General features: G+C 38.2%; 1 protein-coding gene across 1 annotated transcript in view; it reads right to left on the bottom strand.

The window, feature by feature from the left end:
- Positions 1-1,580: 1,580 nt before the first annotated feature.
- LRRK1 (leucine rich repeat kinase 1) overlaps positions 1,581-17,803 on the bottom strand; it is a gene marked incomplete in the record, with an annotated part of 94,328 nt that continues 78,105 nt past the window's right edge. Inside the window, 6 exon segments of the mRNA XM_072402652.1 lie at positions 1,581-4,632; positions 6,493-6,594; positions 8,870-9,711; positions 11,759-11,872; positions 12,953-13,070; positions 13,611-13,762. Coding sequence (XP_072258753.1) covers positions 4,455-4,632; positions 6,493-6,594; positions 8,870-9,711; positions 11,759-11,872; positions 12,953-13,070; positions 13,611-13,762 — 1,506 coding nt within the window.

Below are 17,803 nucleotides of genomic sequence, written 5' to 3' on the forward strand. Positions count from 1 at the left end.
AACTGAGGAACAGGTGTCTCTAAATCGGAGGTGGACATAAAATTCAGTGAACCGCGTAATTGTTTGAGACCTGAAAATACTGAAGAGCTCACTGTTATCAATGGTAATAACTTACGTTTGTGATGGACTGTATTTATTTGGTCACATACGACTAGCCATACATAGAAGATGGATATTTTAAATAACACTTGCTATATTTTTACGTTTTATTTTTGTTATAATTCTATATGTGTTGGCCTTCTATTTTTTCTTGTTGATTTTGAGTTGTCAATTCTCTGTACTTCTTGGTAATTGGTAGTTTGAATTATGTGAATAGTAAAAAAATCCCTCTAGGTGTTTCCTGACCTTTTTATCATAACTTTCCCCAGGTCTTGGGGAACCTCTGATATAATGATAATATCCACAGTTCACATTATATTAGTGCGGTGATTAGTGAGAACAATGACTATTACATTGCAGGCCATTTGGAAGAATGCCACTCTTACAGATCATTGTCAGGTACACTGACCTGGGAGTCACAAATTGTTCACTGCTCAAGGAACTTCTAGCAACCTTTGGAGGAACCCGGGTTGAGAAATTCTGCTAATGTAATAAGGGTGTATAGAAGATCTTTCTGAATTCATTTTTGGCTTTGTCTTAGCTCCACACGTCTATGAAATAATATAAGTGTAGAGGGCCCCTCAGCCAACAGAATGTTGTGCACTCTCACATTTTCCTGTTTTTCAGGTTAAGCTAATCAGATATATTAGAGGCTATTAGAGATATATCAGATATATTAAAGACTCACAGAATTCATATTATGCATTGCACATAAGCTTCCTATAGCTTTGGAATCATGGCTGCACCTGGATTTACAATGACGGACCATTGGGATCAAGTATATTCTTAGTTCTTCTCCATGTTCTCAGGCCTCTTTATTTACTTAAAGGGCCAGGGTCTGTTTTTTTGTTTTGGATAATAGAATGGTGACCTCCCCCAGCAATAGATCCAAACTCTATTCTCCTTCATCTGGGTTTGGTTGCTCTTATTCACTCATGTGTGTACATTTTGCACAATAAAATAGAAAACTAAATGGAAGATGGGAACTGTTCATAATGGCCTACAAGAAAAAAAAAGTCTACAAAGAATATAAGAAATTGCTCAGTATCTGAAATAAAGATAAAATCGTAGTTTTGGGCGTACTGATGCTGTAAAACGGAAAAAGGAGACAAGGTCAGTACTGAGGTCAGAGAGTACTCAGGTCAATGGTTCTGCAGAACATTTTCAGAAAGCTGTCAAGAGGCCTCACATTTTCCAGATGATTGGTTTCCCTTAGACTCATTTTGTTCCTTTTCCAGCATTTCTTAGTCACAGTTATATATTATAATTAAATTATATTGTTTATGAACTGCTGCTGGTATTTTCAAAACTCTAAATTCCATTTGGGTTCATTTATTTTTTTACCAAAATTCACCCAAATTTTACCCAAACATTTTCCCAGTAGATTTAATAAAAAGAAAATGTGAAACAACTTCTACCTATGATTTATCTATAAAAATGTGTAAATCTTAAATGAAACTTGAATGAAAAAACAATAAATATACCTCACTGAGCGGTTTATTTATTCCAAAACAGACAACAATTATCTTTTATTAATAAACATGTACAAAAGTCAGTGGTCAGTTACAAAACCTTACCCCCTCCCCCCCATTCTTGTGGCCTGATTTATTAAAGCTCTCTAAGACTGGAGAGGATACACTTTCAGTGAAGCTGGGTGATCCAGCAAACCTGGTATGGATTTCCTAAAAGTCATTAGCTATTTGTTAGCAAATGTTTTGAATTCTGGACTAGATCTGTTCCAGGTTTTCTGGATCACCCAGTTTCACTGATGAGAGTATATCCTCTCCAGCCTTGAGGCTTTAATTATAAATTATGCCCATTGATAGAAAAAACATCAGTTAAGGGGTTGAAAGTGAGGTGGTAGTGGGATAACTGGTTGCTGCTACCAGTCTCTAAGATGCTTTAGGGCCTCACTGGATAATTATTGCATAGCATATGGTAATGCAGAGCTAACCCCTAGGAGTCCATTTAGACTGCTGACTGCTATTGCAATACACACTAATAGGCTTAAAAGATGTTGGTATGATGGAGTACAATTCATTCGTGGCACCCTAAATACACCCTGCCAACATACCTGCACTGCCAAAAATGGTGCACATCCAATTGTTAGTACACTTTGGTGTTGCAAATGCAATGCATCAGCTTGCAAAAAGGTGAATAAGCCCTGCATAATATATTTTACTAAAGTGCTGAGTATTACAAACAACGGTCATGTTTCTTTGTAAAACATATATATTTAATTTTTTTCACATCTTTTCTTGTATCTCCTCTACTGATTTCTATCCATATCCAATATTTTTCGTTGTCACCCTATCTCAGGGGTTTCTACATGTCATTTCTCATAACCTTCTTCTTAATGGTGACAATGGTGGCCCAAACTTATAGCAAGCTTCCACATGGCCACTTATAGTATCCACTGGAAGCTTGTGTGATATTGTGAGCAATAAGGGCAACGAGGACAGAGCATGCTCACCCATAATAAGGATCTTCATGGCAGGATGTCCAGGTATGAATTTACCAAAAGGTGCAGATTTAAAAAGACTTTAAATACTACTTTTGGAAAAACATTACTATAATAAATATTACAACAATTTAACAATTTGGGTTTCATATACTTTAAATGTAGACTATGTACCTTGTGTTTATGTGTTAAGTGTGATTATTGAAATAAATGAAAAATACACAAAAGCACGCAGATCATGCATTTATGTGTTTTTCATGGATTGAAATTTTGGAATATTCATCTTCTGCCTTTGTTCGCACTGTGGATTTATATGATAATAGATAAAAGTGTGTACAACTGCAGGCAAAATGCATTAAAATCAATGGCAGAGTTTATATGTCATGCATTTTCACAGCCAATGATCATAATGACATTGATCTCATTTTTTTTTCGCCAGCAACTTTGCATGCATTTAACTGCAAAAGAAACACACAATTGTGAATGCCAGGCTATATGCTTCACCTTATTTGTATATCAAATAAACACAAATGTTTAAAACCATGCAAAGAGTATATTTTGCACATAAGATCTATAAAATTTCAGTTTGACGCATTTTGCAATCAATGTCCGCTTCCTCAGTAAATATTGAGACCTAGAGATAAATCCCCCGGGATGCTAGTAAGTAAAATAATAATTTTAAATTGGTTGTATTCTTTTATAATTGAGTTTAATTTGATGCCGCATTATCATAAATTTTTTATGCATGTGATTTATTTATCATATGCATCCATAGGTCTCAATATTACCTAAGGAAGTGAACACTGTCCGCAAATATGTCGAACTGAAATAGAGAAGTTCATAGGGGATCTTATATGCAAAATGCACTCTTTCCATGTTTATTGGTTATTTTAACTATATTTAATAAAATGCTGATTTTTTTTATAATTTAGTTTGAAATTTGATCGCCTATAAAGTTCCTGTTGTTGGTTTTGTAATCATAATTTGTGTGTACTAAGTCTGGGAGGTGGCATGGTGTTTGTTGGGTGACATTATTATTAAACACAAAAATTTACCAACACACAATAGAAGTCATTGAAATGCATATTAGTTTATGCATACAGATATGAAAGGCCTCTTATGAAGGTTTAGGATTTCTATACCCTAAGCCACGATAATGTTCAATGCCAGCAGCACATTGTATGGATGTATACCCATTAAAGCTCCTTGCTAAGAGTGAAATATATTCTGCCAGGGGATGCAGGTCTTAGTGAGATTATAAACAGATGACCTTTGGAAGAGTCTGATATTAAGCTATGAAGCACACAATATGGTCCTGGCAGGTAGTATATGTTTTTAGGTTCTAGGGCAGTTTGCTAAACCAGTATATAAACCTTAGAGCTATGCAATCTAGCACAGCTAGTGCATACAATAAATACATTTTATTATCAATATGTCTAGTCAGAACCAGGATGAGATGGTTCAGACAACCCTGAGGACGGTTACCATCAGGCAATCTTATTCCATATATCCATTGTAAGCAGAATAAGTTTTTTTTGGGTTCTTCGCTTTGTGCCTATATATTGCATTTGAACTGCATTTAGTGTTGTCCTTAAATGTTGCTGCAGTTTTAAAATTGTTCATTCCATCTGCTGTCCTACAAGACCTCGGAAGGAAACCGCTTCTGATTCCTCTTAGTCATCTTCCACCAAACCTCACCAAAAGTCATCTTCCACCAAACTGTTGCTCCATTACACTAGGCTGTGTACACATTTTATGGTTCACCGGATCACTAAGACTGATTTCCTCCCCACCACTTATGTGTCTTCATCCAGGATGACAACTCCACAGGGTTTCATTGGAGGAGAAAGAGCAAAGGATGCAGTCACATGTGAGTTCAAACCGCCTTATGGTGCTATCTCCTCTTTCTCATGCAGGTTTCCAGTCTTCTGAGTTCATCAGCTGAATGATAGAAAATGTCAAACTCTGAAGCCCCCCAACCTCTCCAGACTGACATAATCCAGCCCAGGGTATCACTCTGCATACAGCAGACCACCGAGTCCTTGGACACAACAGCCGCTTCTATGCAGACCCTGGAAGGCAAAGCACACACAGGTCACATTCTGCATAAGTTTACAGCAAATTGTATTATTATTTATATGGCACCATCACCCATGCTGCTGTAGAATAGACAATACATAGAGGCTGATTTATTAAGATTCTCCAAGACTGGAGAAGATAGAATATCATGGGAGATCCAGCAAACCTGATATGGATTTCTAAAAAAAAAAAATAGCTATTAGTTGGAAATTGTATTCAAATCCTGGACCAAATATATTCAAGGTTTGCTGGATCACCCAGGTTATACCATGATAGTCTATCTTCTCCAGTCTTGGAGAGCTTTAATAAATCAAGGCCTTATTATAAACAAATACACAAATAGGGAAGGTGAAAGAGCTGCAAATTGGGTTATACTCTGTTGTTAGTGCATCCCTATTTAGCTGGAATAAACTGTTAGAGAACTAAAGCAGAGTCATTTTTTATTGGTAGATTATATTTTTACATGTTTTTAATTACTGCATTCATTATGGATATTCAGAGATCAGCCAATAAGTTCTTAATAGCTCAAAATAATAATTATATTAAACTTTTGAAGCAAAATTAAACTTTTTCTTCAAATAAATATAGTATCCCTCAAGGCAGAGTTCCTCAACTAGGGTTCCTTCAGAGGTTGCTGGGGGTTCCTTGAGCGTTGAGCAATTTGAGTTCAGGTAAAATGCCTGGAGAGGTACAATGATCATTTTGGTTATCTGTAAGGGTGATGTAATTTCTAATGGCCAGCAATGTAAGAGACATTCATCCCACTAATCACCATACTAATGTGAGCTGTGAATAAAGTCATTATAGCAGGGGATCCCTAAGACATGAAAGGTATTTCAAGGGTTCAAAAGATCTAAAACAGCTGCTTCGGGGTATGTTTTTTTTTTATCAGTAGCAATTTTAAAGCTTTAATTTACCTTTTTTTTTTTAAATAATTCCCATGCTATATACCCAGTTAGGTGTTACTCTGAACTTCTGTGAAAGTCAGAAGAAAGTGAAGAACATCTATATAAAGAAGCTCCAAAAGGGGTTATAACCCCTTCCCATAGAAAAAATACAATTTTGACTGCAGCACACTGTAAACTCGGCATGCATGGTTTTGGTTTGGGAACACTGCTGCTAATATTGACTTTCTGTTACAAAGTTCAGAAGAGATCAATGTAAATCTGAGTGTTTACTTGCTGCTGAGCGTGTCAAGCTGATATGGGCTAAAACTGAAGGTTTGTATGTACAAATAATAACAATATTCATAGCTCAAAGTAGCTCATTTTCAAATTTCTTCAGCGAACTGCATTAAATATTGTTATAAAAAAACAAACTGTTTTTCTCGTTTTATTGGGGCCCCCATGTAACACCTCTGGCTCTATACTAATACCCATTATCAAACTTAAAAGGAATTTTTTTTTTTTTTTAACTTGGCCTATTACAGTTCCTTTACATTTATAATGAATGTTTCAACAGCCACAAAGGAAACTGGGAGACTCATCGTTCTTTCTATGGACAGACCTAATAAAAAAGTTGTCCATCTAAGAAGCATGAATGGTGAACCAACTGACTATAAACTGAACTGTTTGAATAACTGAACACAATTAGTTACTACTTTCCTATGGCAGGCAAGGTTGTTCATGAAAAATTCCGGGTAGTGCGCCCACCTAAAAGGGTCTGGGAAGAATACTGAATTACCTGTTGGAGGGTTATAATGATTTGTGATATCAGAATCACCTAGAGGTATCACTAATTATTTTAGTACTTGCTTTAAGCTTCTGTACTAGGGACCCAATGGACCTTTTTAAGGGGGGCAGCTGAATTGTCATAACATTTTGTAAAGCTATACTACTACTAAAGTTTCTTACCCGTCCTTTGCCAGATCTCCAGGCTGTAACACTGCAATAACTCGTCCTCTCTGTCCTCCACATTCCTTCTCCAGTCCTATAATTATGATGTCACCTCCTCGTCTGAAACAGTTTAGGTAATAAAAACTGTTAGAAATATGCACAGACTTAGAATTTTATTTTACTTTGAACATGTGTTTTTCCAAGGCTCTGAGAGCAATGTTGTAATCTGCCACTTCCTTTCAGTAGGAAACATTAAATGCAGAAAATTCTGTAAATCCAGCATTAGCCTAATTCCTAAATTGGTGGATTAGAAAGGTGAGTGCTGTAGCACTGTATGGTCTGTATAATTTCTAAGATTGGTAGTATTGAAGACTTCCGTTGATGCATAAGAGTTTTACTACGGTATGCAGATTGCTGAATGCAGAGAAAAGCAGCTCATTAATGTACAGCGCTGCGTAATATGTTGGCGCTATATAAATCCTGTTTAATAATAATAATAATAATACCAACCAACTAGACTTTACTGCAGTCAAACCAATAAAGATGTCAGCCTTTTGATACGCAACTTTGTACTGATTTTGATTTTACGAAATATCTTCCAACAAAAATTCTGATTGGTTGGATGTATTGTTAATCTGATAGGTAAACCTGATTTAAAGCGTATGTAAAACACCAAGACTGGATCTCCTTGCCTCTAAATATGCCATTAACGATTTTTGGTTATATCTGTTTGGTAGATGAAAAATGTACCTGTTGATTTTTCCAGAAATCTCTTAAACTAAAACTTCCCATAATATCTGTCTATGCACAAAGGGTTATGGAGATTTGTGGTAGAGGAGGGTATGTCTGAGTTCATTAGGTAGATGGGGCTGATACCATGTGCCTAGGTAATACTAGAGCTGTGTTGTTACAGAGGAACTGAAGAACATAATATATTTCTGACACAGTGTTTTTTTAGTATTTTGGTGCGGCATGTTTAAATAGATAAAACATGATAAAATGTGCATGTAATACACAGATAAACTATATACAGTAGTACCTCAGTTATCCAGCACCCACGGGAAATGGCCGATTCCGGATAAGTGTAGTTTCCGGATAGCTGCGGTTTCCTTTTCTCGGCCATTCAGCACTAGACTTGAATGGGGAGACTCGTCCGTATTCACCTCTAGTGCTGAATGGCTGAGAAAAGGGAAACCCTGATGACACTTGAGTCATCACCCGGGTTTCCCTTTCCTCAGCCAATCACGGAGGAGAGCAATCAGAGGAGCTTTGCTATGCTGACAGCTCTGCTTTCTTGATTGCTCCCACAGCCCTAGCGGAGCTTTGGCATGTGTTCTTCAGCACTAGACCTGAATGAGGAGACTTGTCCCCATTTACCTCTAGTGCTGAATGGCTGAGAAAAGGGAAACCCTGATGACGGCCTCATCAGGGTTCCTCTTCCTCAGCCAATCACGGAGTGAAGCAATCAGTGGAGATCTGCTGATCGCTCTGCTTTTTTGATTGTCGTAGAACCCTGGTTATACGGAACTCAGATCTCATTATTTTTTTTGGTTATCTGATTTTGCCTTGGCATACTCTTGATTGTACTTTTAAACTTGGTGATAAAGCTTGCAAAGGTTTATGCTGAATTGGACAGCCATTTAAAACAGGAGTCTTTGGTAATAGCTCTATGGTCACTACGGCTTTGATCTGCAATTATTAAATATTAGGAAACCGTGGGTTAAAGGGGCTTTCCCTTATACAACTAATTACTAATCTCTGGAGATAGGTTAATGGTTTCCCAATTGGCCAGCCTAGATTATTTATGCAGTGCAGGGTACTCGTTACCTGTTAATTTCAATATTTCATTGATGACTTACTATCCTCCAGGATCCTGTACAGAATTAAATATAGCCAGGCGAGGCAGGCACTACTGAATGTGACAGATTTAGACAAATGGAGGGCAAAAGAACTGCTGTAAACACATCATTATTGTACAGATCAGCTTAGTACACATTTTGCCCCCATATGGAGTCAGCCTAAGGACACATAAATAACAGCAGATTCTCCCCTTTGTTGGATGAATAGTTTATTGCTATCAATACCCAAGGCATACACACCAACCTAATAGAGCTTAAATCACTACTTTACTGCAAAAACAGCAACACTTATTCATTTGCATTTGGTGCTCAGACACTATTTACAGTTCCAATGACTACTATTAGAAGTTTGGAAAGCAGACAGGACACCTGACCTATATGCTTATTAAAAAAGTAGAGAAACTCCCTCGACTGATAAATCTAGTATTTGAAAAGTGCAGAAATTTATTTTGACCTCCCGTTAGATCAACAACTTAAGAATTTGGATTTTCTTCATCATCTTATTGTATTCAATGTATTTTTAAAACAAGACTCACCTGGGGACCCAAAGCAGATCCTTAACAGCCAGCACCCGAACCGCCTGCATCCGTACCTTCTCCTCTTCAGTAGGTGGTGCTTTTGTTCCCCAACTTTCGCTAGGAATTCTGGGCCTCTGCTCCCGTGACAGTTCAGGTTCCTCACTGTCCGTGGAAAACAGGGTGCTGTTGTAACTCACTGGAGTACTGGGCAAGCTGTAGGAGGACTTAGCTGCTCCTTGGGGTACAGAGGAAGATGATGATAAAGAGCAATAGTCAGTGAGGGAATCCTGATGCCTTAGGACCTGCATTCCTCGATCCCGGCTGTATATAATACTAACTTCGGGTTGGCATTGCCTGTTACAGTTTGTTTCCGGCAGGGTGATTGGGGCCAGTTCTGAAGATGCCTTTACAGTAAACATATCCCTTAATGGGCTACAGTCACCACAGAAATATCGAGCACAGAGCTGATAGCTAGCAGCATGATACATAACTAAGGTGTTGGTCTTGTCATCTAAGCACCAAACAGTTTCTTCTCCATTGCAGTCTATGCTCGTTGCCATTGAGATAACAAATGATGGTGCATTATAAGGTTCCAGTCTTTTAGTCACATTCAGGGATGTGCAGTCTACTATCAGGACACCGGGCCCATTGCTGTACCATACCTCCGAACCTCCATTAGAAATCTCCATTGTCAGCACAGGATATGGTTTTTGTCTTGGATCTTCATCTGCAATCTTAAATAAAGAGCGGTTGGCGGTGCGCGAACAGATATAGGAGCAATCATCATTTGGGATACCACTGGATACTGGGAAAACCGAAACGAGGCTGTCCGAAAGACCGGCAAACACTAAACAGGAGCTCTGCATATAAAAATTACAGACAACAAACATATATAAAACATATAAAGATGTAGACTCCTTTAACTTCATCCTATACAGAAGAAATTCAAAAAGCATCTAAATGAAATAAACAAGCATTAGCATTAAACATTCCTCTACAGGAGGCTACTTAACAATGTTGAAGCAACTCCTTATGAGATTTCTAATCTTTCACTGTCCAAGGATCCCGGAAGAAAGCCCAGTAAGGTCATCGAAGAATACACAGGTCAAAGGCAAGTAAACTAATTTTTTTTGCAGTTTGTGTTCCATTGTTTAAAGTAAAACTCCAGCCAGAATGAAAATCATTTGATGTTTTGAAAAATAATGCAATTTTATTTTATGCTAAAGTTTTAGTTCAGTTTCCATTACATCCCATTCACTTGCTAACCCTGCCAGCTCAGAACTCTCACAAAGACTCATGGTTTGGAGCTTAACGTGCTGTCTGGCTGCTAGTGATTTAAAGCTTGCCTCAACATATGGTGGATCACTAACCAGGGATGACCATTGCCAGTTCCTATGGGGGTGCCTCTTGCTTGTCACCAACCCTGTCTTCTACATAGAACTGAACAGCTCTGAGCGCACAGCGCTTGTTCTTTCTATTGTTGCTGGGCATGAAAGATTCTTTCCAGTCCCTTAAATTTAACATGTGTATATACATTTAGTTTGTGGAGGAAAGGGATGCATGAATGTGGATATATGTATTGAGGAAATGAGGTAAGCATTAACGTATTCCCACTGCTCTTCTTCAGCTGTATCTCTTTGCAGTTCTCTTCATTGGCTTGCATTTCACCCTAAAATCAAATTCAAGCTCCTGTGCTTTGTCTTCAAATCCCTCCACAGTTCTTGTCTCTTGTAAAAAAATACTCTTCTGCTGCTCTCTCTGCTCCTCTGATGACCTACTAATGACTTCCTCACTCATGACCTCATCACATGCATGGCTCCAAGACTTTTTTAGAGCTGCTCCAACTCTCTGGAATGGTCTTCCTTGTCCTATTCCGCTTGCCCCTACTTTCTGATCATTTAAAAGAGCCCTTAAAAGCCATTAAACTTGCCTACCCATCTTCTGTCATTTGAAACCCTCACTACTTCCCACCACTACATATCTCCCCTCCTATTGTGTGTTACTTCCCCCACCTCCTAGATTGCAAGCTCTTCAGTACAGGGTCCTCTCCTCTTGTATCACTGTCTGTATTCGTCTGGTATTTGCAACCTCTATTTAATGTACAGCACTGCATACTATGTTGGCGCTATATAAATCCTGTTTAATATTAATAATAATAATGATAAGCTATAAGAAGCTGACTGTGTGCAGCAAAATAGTAATTTTAATACAGAAGGGGATCCAGTACAACTGTGCAAAGGTTAGACTGGAGTTTAAATCTAGATATTTGTATAGATAGGCTTTAAGGATACATATGAAATGTTTTTGCCATGCACTAGTGCAAACTAGTCTTCCTTATAAGTTAATGTGGATGGATGTTCTAGTCAAACACTGCAAGTTTCTTTTAAACACAGGCAAGATGCATTTGAATAGAGAATGCAGCATATGACCGGAAAAGACTGTGTTTGAGCTGAGTTTTATCTGCAGTTCAGTTATTATTATTATTAAACAGGATTTATATAGCGCCAACATATTACGCAGCGCTGTACAATAAATAGGGATTGCAAATGACAGACTAATACAGACAGTGATACAGGAGGAGAGGACCCTGCCCCAAAGAGCTTACAATCTAGTAAACTTTAATATGTCTTGCTGCATTCAGAGAAAAATAGTCCAACACAAACAAGGTCAAACACAGCTTCTGAACTGCCATATACACAGCTCCATTACAGTAACTATGATTTTCATGACCTGCAATTGTGGTGCATTACAAACAAAAACAAAACCCTTCTACATGAACATTAACAGAAACCAGCACACACTAGCATTATATTTTGATAGATATTAATTAAAAAATGTATTTACATTACCACCAACACACAAAAAAGTTAGAAAGTCCCAGTTTGTATGGTGATGCAGTACACTGACCTTTGCCACACACGCAGTCAGGAAGCAGGTGACAATTTCTGGGGTGTCCAACTCTTTCAGGGGAGCACTCAGAGGACACATTCCCTGCAGACTGTAGACAGATATCTTCTGATCCTACATAGTGAATTCAAAACAGATGTGTTATAATGAATATACTACAATTTACATTTACAATTTGGAGACATTTTTTTTTACATTTATTTAATTTTCATATATTAAGCTGAATTTGCATTGCCCTTGAAAAAAATTACATGTTTTTAATCTCCCTCTAAAAAGCATCCATAAAGCTGAACTCCAGACAATCAGCTAAATAAACAGAGGAAATACGAATTCTGGAACTGTTTTACCAGCCAGAGTATTTGCAAATACAAAGCCTAGCCACACAGCTCAGCCAAGCAGATGACACCACTTGCATTACTACATTTATAGACTGCAGACTAGATACAACAGTGTCCAATTTCTGCTAACAGGTCATTGAAGTAGTAGCAGAAGACTAGTGAGGTGATCAATCTGTTCCTTTGCAGCACATTTGCATGCAGCACACCTGACTGGTTCTCAGTTGCCCTCCTTTGCTGCACTGGGAATAACATTAGAAAGATACAGATTAAAACATATATATATATATACACACACACACACACACACATACATATATATATATGGTCCACCTTGCTCTATGATGTGGAAACTTGGACTCCTGAAACTTGTCTAAACAAAGCCAGGAATCATTGTAAACGTTTAAGATATGGATGTGTATGATACAAAGAATATCAAAATCTATTGACGCCATACTAAAAATGGAAAGAAGGAGACGGAAGAGTAGAAGAGAGGTGTGATGAAGAAAGGTAAAAAGTAAAAAACTGCATAATATGGACTTATCCTTAGACATGGACCTACAAAAGAGTCCCTTTTGTAGGTCCATGGATTTGGAAGTGGGAAATAGAAGAAAAGGAATATAATAGACATAGAATGTAATGGGAAAAATGTTGAAGAATAACCTTATTTTTTAAGATGTTGCAAAATTTAAAATCATACATGGTGGTGGCAAACCTCTTGAAGGAAAGGAAACCTGGGCGAGGGGGAGCTGCAATAATCTTGTCTTTTATATGTGCTTGGAGTTAGGTTTTATTAATTTCATGCAACATCAAATATCTGTCACCCCTAGGATTCTATACCATCCTAATAGGTTCACACCTCAGTTGCGATCCACAGTGTGTTCTGTACTTTCAGTTGGCTACACATCTTCAGCCCAGGACAGCTCAAGCCTCGTACCTCCACGAGACCCTTGGCCACATCCACCACCGTATAATTTCTACATACAGAAAAAGAGGGAAAAGGTTAGAACTGGTGGGTCTTATAATATAGATGATATGTCTTATTTACAGATAACATTTTATGAGACAATGTTCAATCTGGAGGCTAGAGTTCTTTTGTAGAATGATAAAGCATCCATCAAAGGAGGACACCGGGTTTTGTATTCTACATGATATATCTTTTTACAGATCGTTACTTATGTGATAACTGTTAATCAAGAGTCTAGAGTCCTTTTGTAGAACGATACCAATGGACATCAATAGACAAAGGACATCAATAGATGATTATGGGATGTGTATTTTGAATTGTATATCCTTCTTCAAGATAATATTTTGTGTAATGTTTAACCTGGAGGTTAGAGTCCTTTCATATTATATTGTATACAAATTATCAACAAAAGGTATTGGGGAAAATAGACGTATATAATGCGTATTAATAAATCCTTCCCACCATTACTGAAAACACAAAAGCTGTTTTTTATACAGATGAAGTAACAGAATGGTGGATATTGTTGTATAAATGTCTGAAAGGCCGATACCTTGTTGGTCCTGTTCCCATCCAAAAGACAACCGTGCTGTCCACTTCCCTGGATGTACAGAATGTCTCCTGCATTCCACACAAGATATGATATTTGAATATTGAGAAACTAGGATCATTCATACGCCGCACCACAGACGCAGCCAGAGGACGCTATAAATAAATAAAACAACAGAATAGGTGAATTTTATCCAAAATGCTACATGCTACAATAGCAATGTAATTTATAAAAAAAAAAATAAAGTAGCAACGCCAACCATATTAAAGATAAAAAAACATATAATACAATAAATCTAATTTAAAAGGAAAGTATAGTACGTGTCTCAGCATATATTCCGAGTTATAATCTGTACAATGTATGCATTTTTTAAAATTTCACTTTCATATTTCTAGATGCCTATTTTTCTATAAATGTGTTATTGTACTGGATGTAGAGATTTTATAGGTTAGCCACGACAGCAGCCTTTCTCAGCCTTTTTACATGGGGGAAATATATATGGAGATCTTCTGGGAACCTCTCCTATAAGTACTATATCCACGGCTCACAGAATATTAGCATGGTAATCCCCCCTCAGATTGCATGCTGCTTCTCCACCTCTTAGATTGTAAGCTCTTTTGGGCAGGGTCCTCTCCTCCTCCTGTGTAAAATGATAATAATAGTGGTCAATGTTAAGAATGCTTCCTACATTGCTAACTAGTGGGAAGAATGTTACCCTTACAGATAGTCAAAAAGAGGCAAAATTGCTCAAAGAATCCTTTTCAACCTCCGGATGAACCCAGGTTGAGAAACACTGCACTAGAAAGTAGGAGGCTAAGCTATGTACACAGATAATAGTCAACCAAAATAAACGGTCGTACTCATCTAGGGAAAAAATCTGACGTGTACAGTGGTCCAATCTGCCATGGCAGAATGATGAATGACCAGTCAAGAATGACTACTGTTTACTCCTATGGAGGAGAGCAAAGTATAGTGCTGCTTGCTTGCTCCCCCCTTCCCCATTGAATGAAATAACGCAGTGTGTACAGCACTCGTTTATTCATCTGTCACTGGAAATGATCACGAAAAATCGTTTTCAGCAACAATCCCCACACATCCGTCAGACTTCTGTATGGAGCTTAAGTCATTACATCAGCTCTGCCTGCTTAACAACTTTTGTGATAAGATAGTGACAAACAGGGAATGAATTGTTTTCAGTAGTTGGATGACTCAAAGACATGCTCTGTGAGAGGGAGTTGTAAAGCACAACTATTGTGCAGCCTTTATAAGAGTATACAAAGCCTGGACATCATTTATTCTTATTAATGCATAAGCCAAGTTTAGTTTCTTCTGCACAGCTTTTCTCTGGGATAATGTCAGGATTTCATTTTTAAGCTGGGTGATTCTTCCTCCTGTATAGAGTTCTCCTTCCTCTCCTTATGTCATCCCTTCTTTTTGCCAGACTTTTCTTTTTTACACTGGAAGTATATACCATGCAACTCTTTGAACCGTTAGATTCTCCTATGCATTGGTATCTCCGCAGTGGGACCGGGAACATAAATTACTGTGGTGGTCCCACCGCAGCTTCAGCCCCCTTTCGCTCACTATCCATTGTAGTGGAAGATCATCCACTATACTACATCGCACCTACACTGTTACATAACATCTGCTACAACGTCAATCAGCTCTCCCTTCCTGAATAATCACCCAGCACCCCTATCCCTAAAGCCCTTTTCTCTCACCACTCACTGCACGCCAAAAACCTTCACCATTTATCATGAATACAAATCCCCTCGTCGGTAGATCCCCACCATGCATTCACGCTCACAATCTCGCTTTCTTACCACAGTTTGGTACCCCCTTCTGTCACTACCTGCAGCATGTTCTCTTTCTTATTTCAGCACCCACCCATCCTGCAGCCCTTTTTTTTGTCCTACCATGGACTAGGCCTCCCTTCTCTCAGCACCCAATTTGTCCCCCCCCCCCCCCTCATTCTTACAGGACCAGCACACCTATACCCTTCCTTTTCTTAATACCTACCTCACCTGCACTTTTTTAACAGCAATCTGCAGCATTTTCTCTCTTAACAGCATCCACTAATCCTTAACACCCCCTTTTTGCCACCCATCCATCCTGCTGCCCTTTTTTTACTTTTAAGATCCAATACATTAGCATCCCCTCTTCTTTCAGCACCCACCATGCACTTGTAGACCCCCTTTTACAGCACCTAATGCACCTATATCACCCCTAATATACCTTTATCTCATCAGCCAAAGTGCCAACATGTCTCGCCACCTACCATATAACTCACTATACCCTTCCTTGTGCACTTACCATGCACACCACCTACACCATGCCAGCACACCACCCTCTTTCAGTGCACATGGTTTTGCAGCCATCTTTCTTTACATACCTATCAATCTTACAGCCCTCAATACCCAGCACCTATGTATGTTTTTGCTGCTTGCACAAGATGCCCCCCCACTATACTACACACTAAATCTATATACTCTTACCTATTTCTGCTCTCACCACCATGGCTTTGCTACCATGAGCTTGCAGACTTATCTCCCACCTAATGCTTACACAAACCAACTCATTCAGGTCCTAGCATACTGATTAAACGGGTATTGTGACACAGATCACAATGATCCATGAAAAATCACTGGAGGATTATGGTTTTATTTTCCCAAAAGGGAGGTCGGTGGCAATACCGACATTGAAAGAGAACATTACCATCACAATTTGGGTTTACAAACGTGTTGAAACACATTTCAGCAGAATACAGGAATATTTTTTCTTTTAGAACAGTAATGGACAAAAAAAGAAAACAATTGTTCTACTTTTTGTCCAGCACCTCCGAAGACTGCTGGGCATGTATACTATTAAGAAGGAACAGAGTACATATTCTAATCTCACTGTCAAAACTAATCAACAATCTACTTTTTTATTTTATAAACACACAGACTTCAATATAGTCATACAAGAAGGACATACTCTAACATGGAAACAGTACCAAAAACCATGAATGGATTGCCAATAAATCTAGTCCACTAAGGACAAATATGACAAAAGCACTAAAGTTTGGGCCATCTGGCCTAACTGCACTGCCCCATTTAATTTTTCATACGCCCTTTCCAGACATACAGTAGGTGTAGATAATTTTAATTCATAAGGCAAATGACAGCAACACCTAGGATCAGCTCGTATGGTCATCAATACCCTATAAAAGCTGGAGAGATGTCTTTCCTTTATATACATTGTTTTATTGTCTATAGCAAACTTTCCCTTTTTCCCCCAAACGTCTACAATAAGGTCCAACTAGAATCTTTCATTCCACTTTTTACTCACCATCAAAACCACCATTCATATCTGTAACCTCTCAGATCCCACTCTTCTCCCAACCTTCTCCAGCCTTTTCTACATCCCTCTGCTCCCTGCAGTATCATACTTTGTAAGGTAAACACAGGACTCTGATTAGTTGCTTCAAAAGGCAATTTCGGCCGGCAGAATATTTGTTATATTAACAAAATAACAAATGGTCACTTCTAGTGACCCTAAACCCCCAACTTTTCTGTATCATAGATTACCCCCAATGATCAGTTTAGCTCAGTACTGCTGAAATAGTAAGGGAGGTGGCCACCACTCATTGATGCAACTTCTCTCCTTGGCTAACCATAGAACACTTTGTATTTTGTGAAAAAAAAACACAAAGTGAGAAATGAGTGGAAAACAAATTGTCACAGAGATTTGCCACCAAAAGAAGGGCTCCCATTGAAAGATTTTCCTTCCATTGCTCTGACGACACTTTAATATATTGGATGTTTCTGGGTAGTGACAGTAGTCACAAGTAAAAGTTAAGGGGGTGAATCCCCCATCATTGACATGGTCAGCAATAAATACTTCCCAATTTAATCTGAATTATAAAATAAATTTTAATTTTGAATGCATCACTCTTTTCTTCCAACAAAGGTGCTGTCGTGTTTTACTAGCTATATCATTAGGACAATTTTCCCTTGTCACATGTGTAATGATTCAATAATTATGTTTGTGGAAATTGACTAATCTCAAACAGATGGTGACAACAAAAAGTGCAGCAGTAAGTCAATATTAGCATACCAACAGCTGTGCTATGAAGGCATTATGCATCGAAATCCTTTCTAGGCTCATTACACCAGAATTAGGTAAATAAGATTTACAATATTGTAAGTATAACC

This window comes from Pyxicephalus adspersus, chromosome 2 (genome assembly GCF_032062135.1).
Source record: "Pyxicephalus adspersus chromosome 2, UCB_Pads_2.0, whole genome shotgun sequence".
NCBI classification, from domain to species: Eukaryota; Metazoa; Chordata; class Amphibia; order Anura; family Pyxicephalidae; genus Pyxicephalus; species Pyxicephalus adspersus.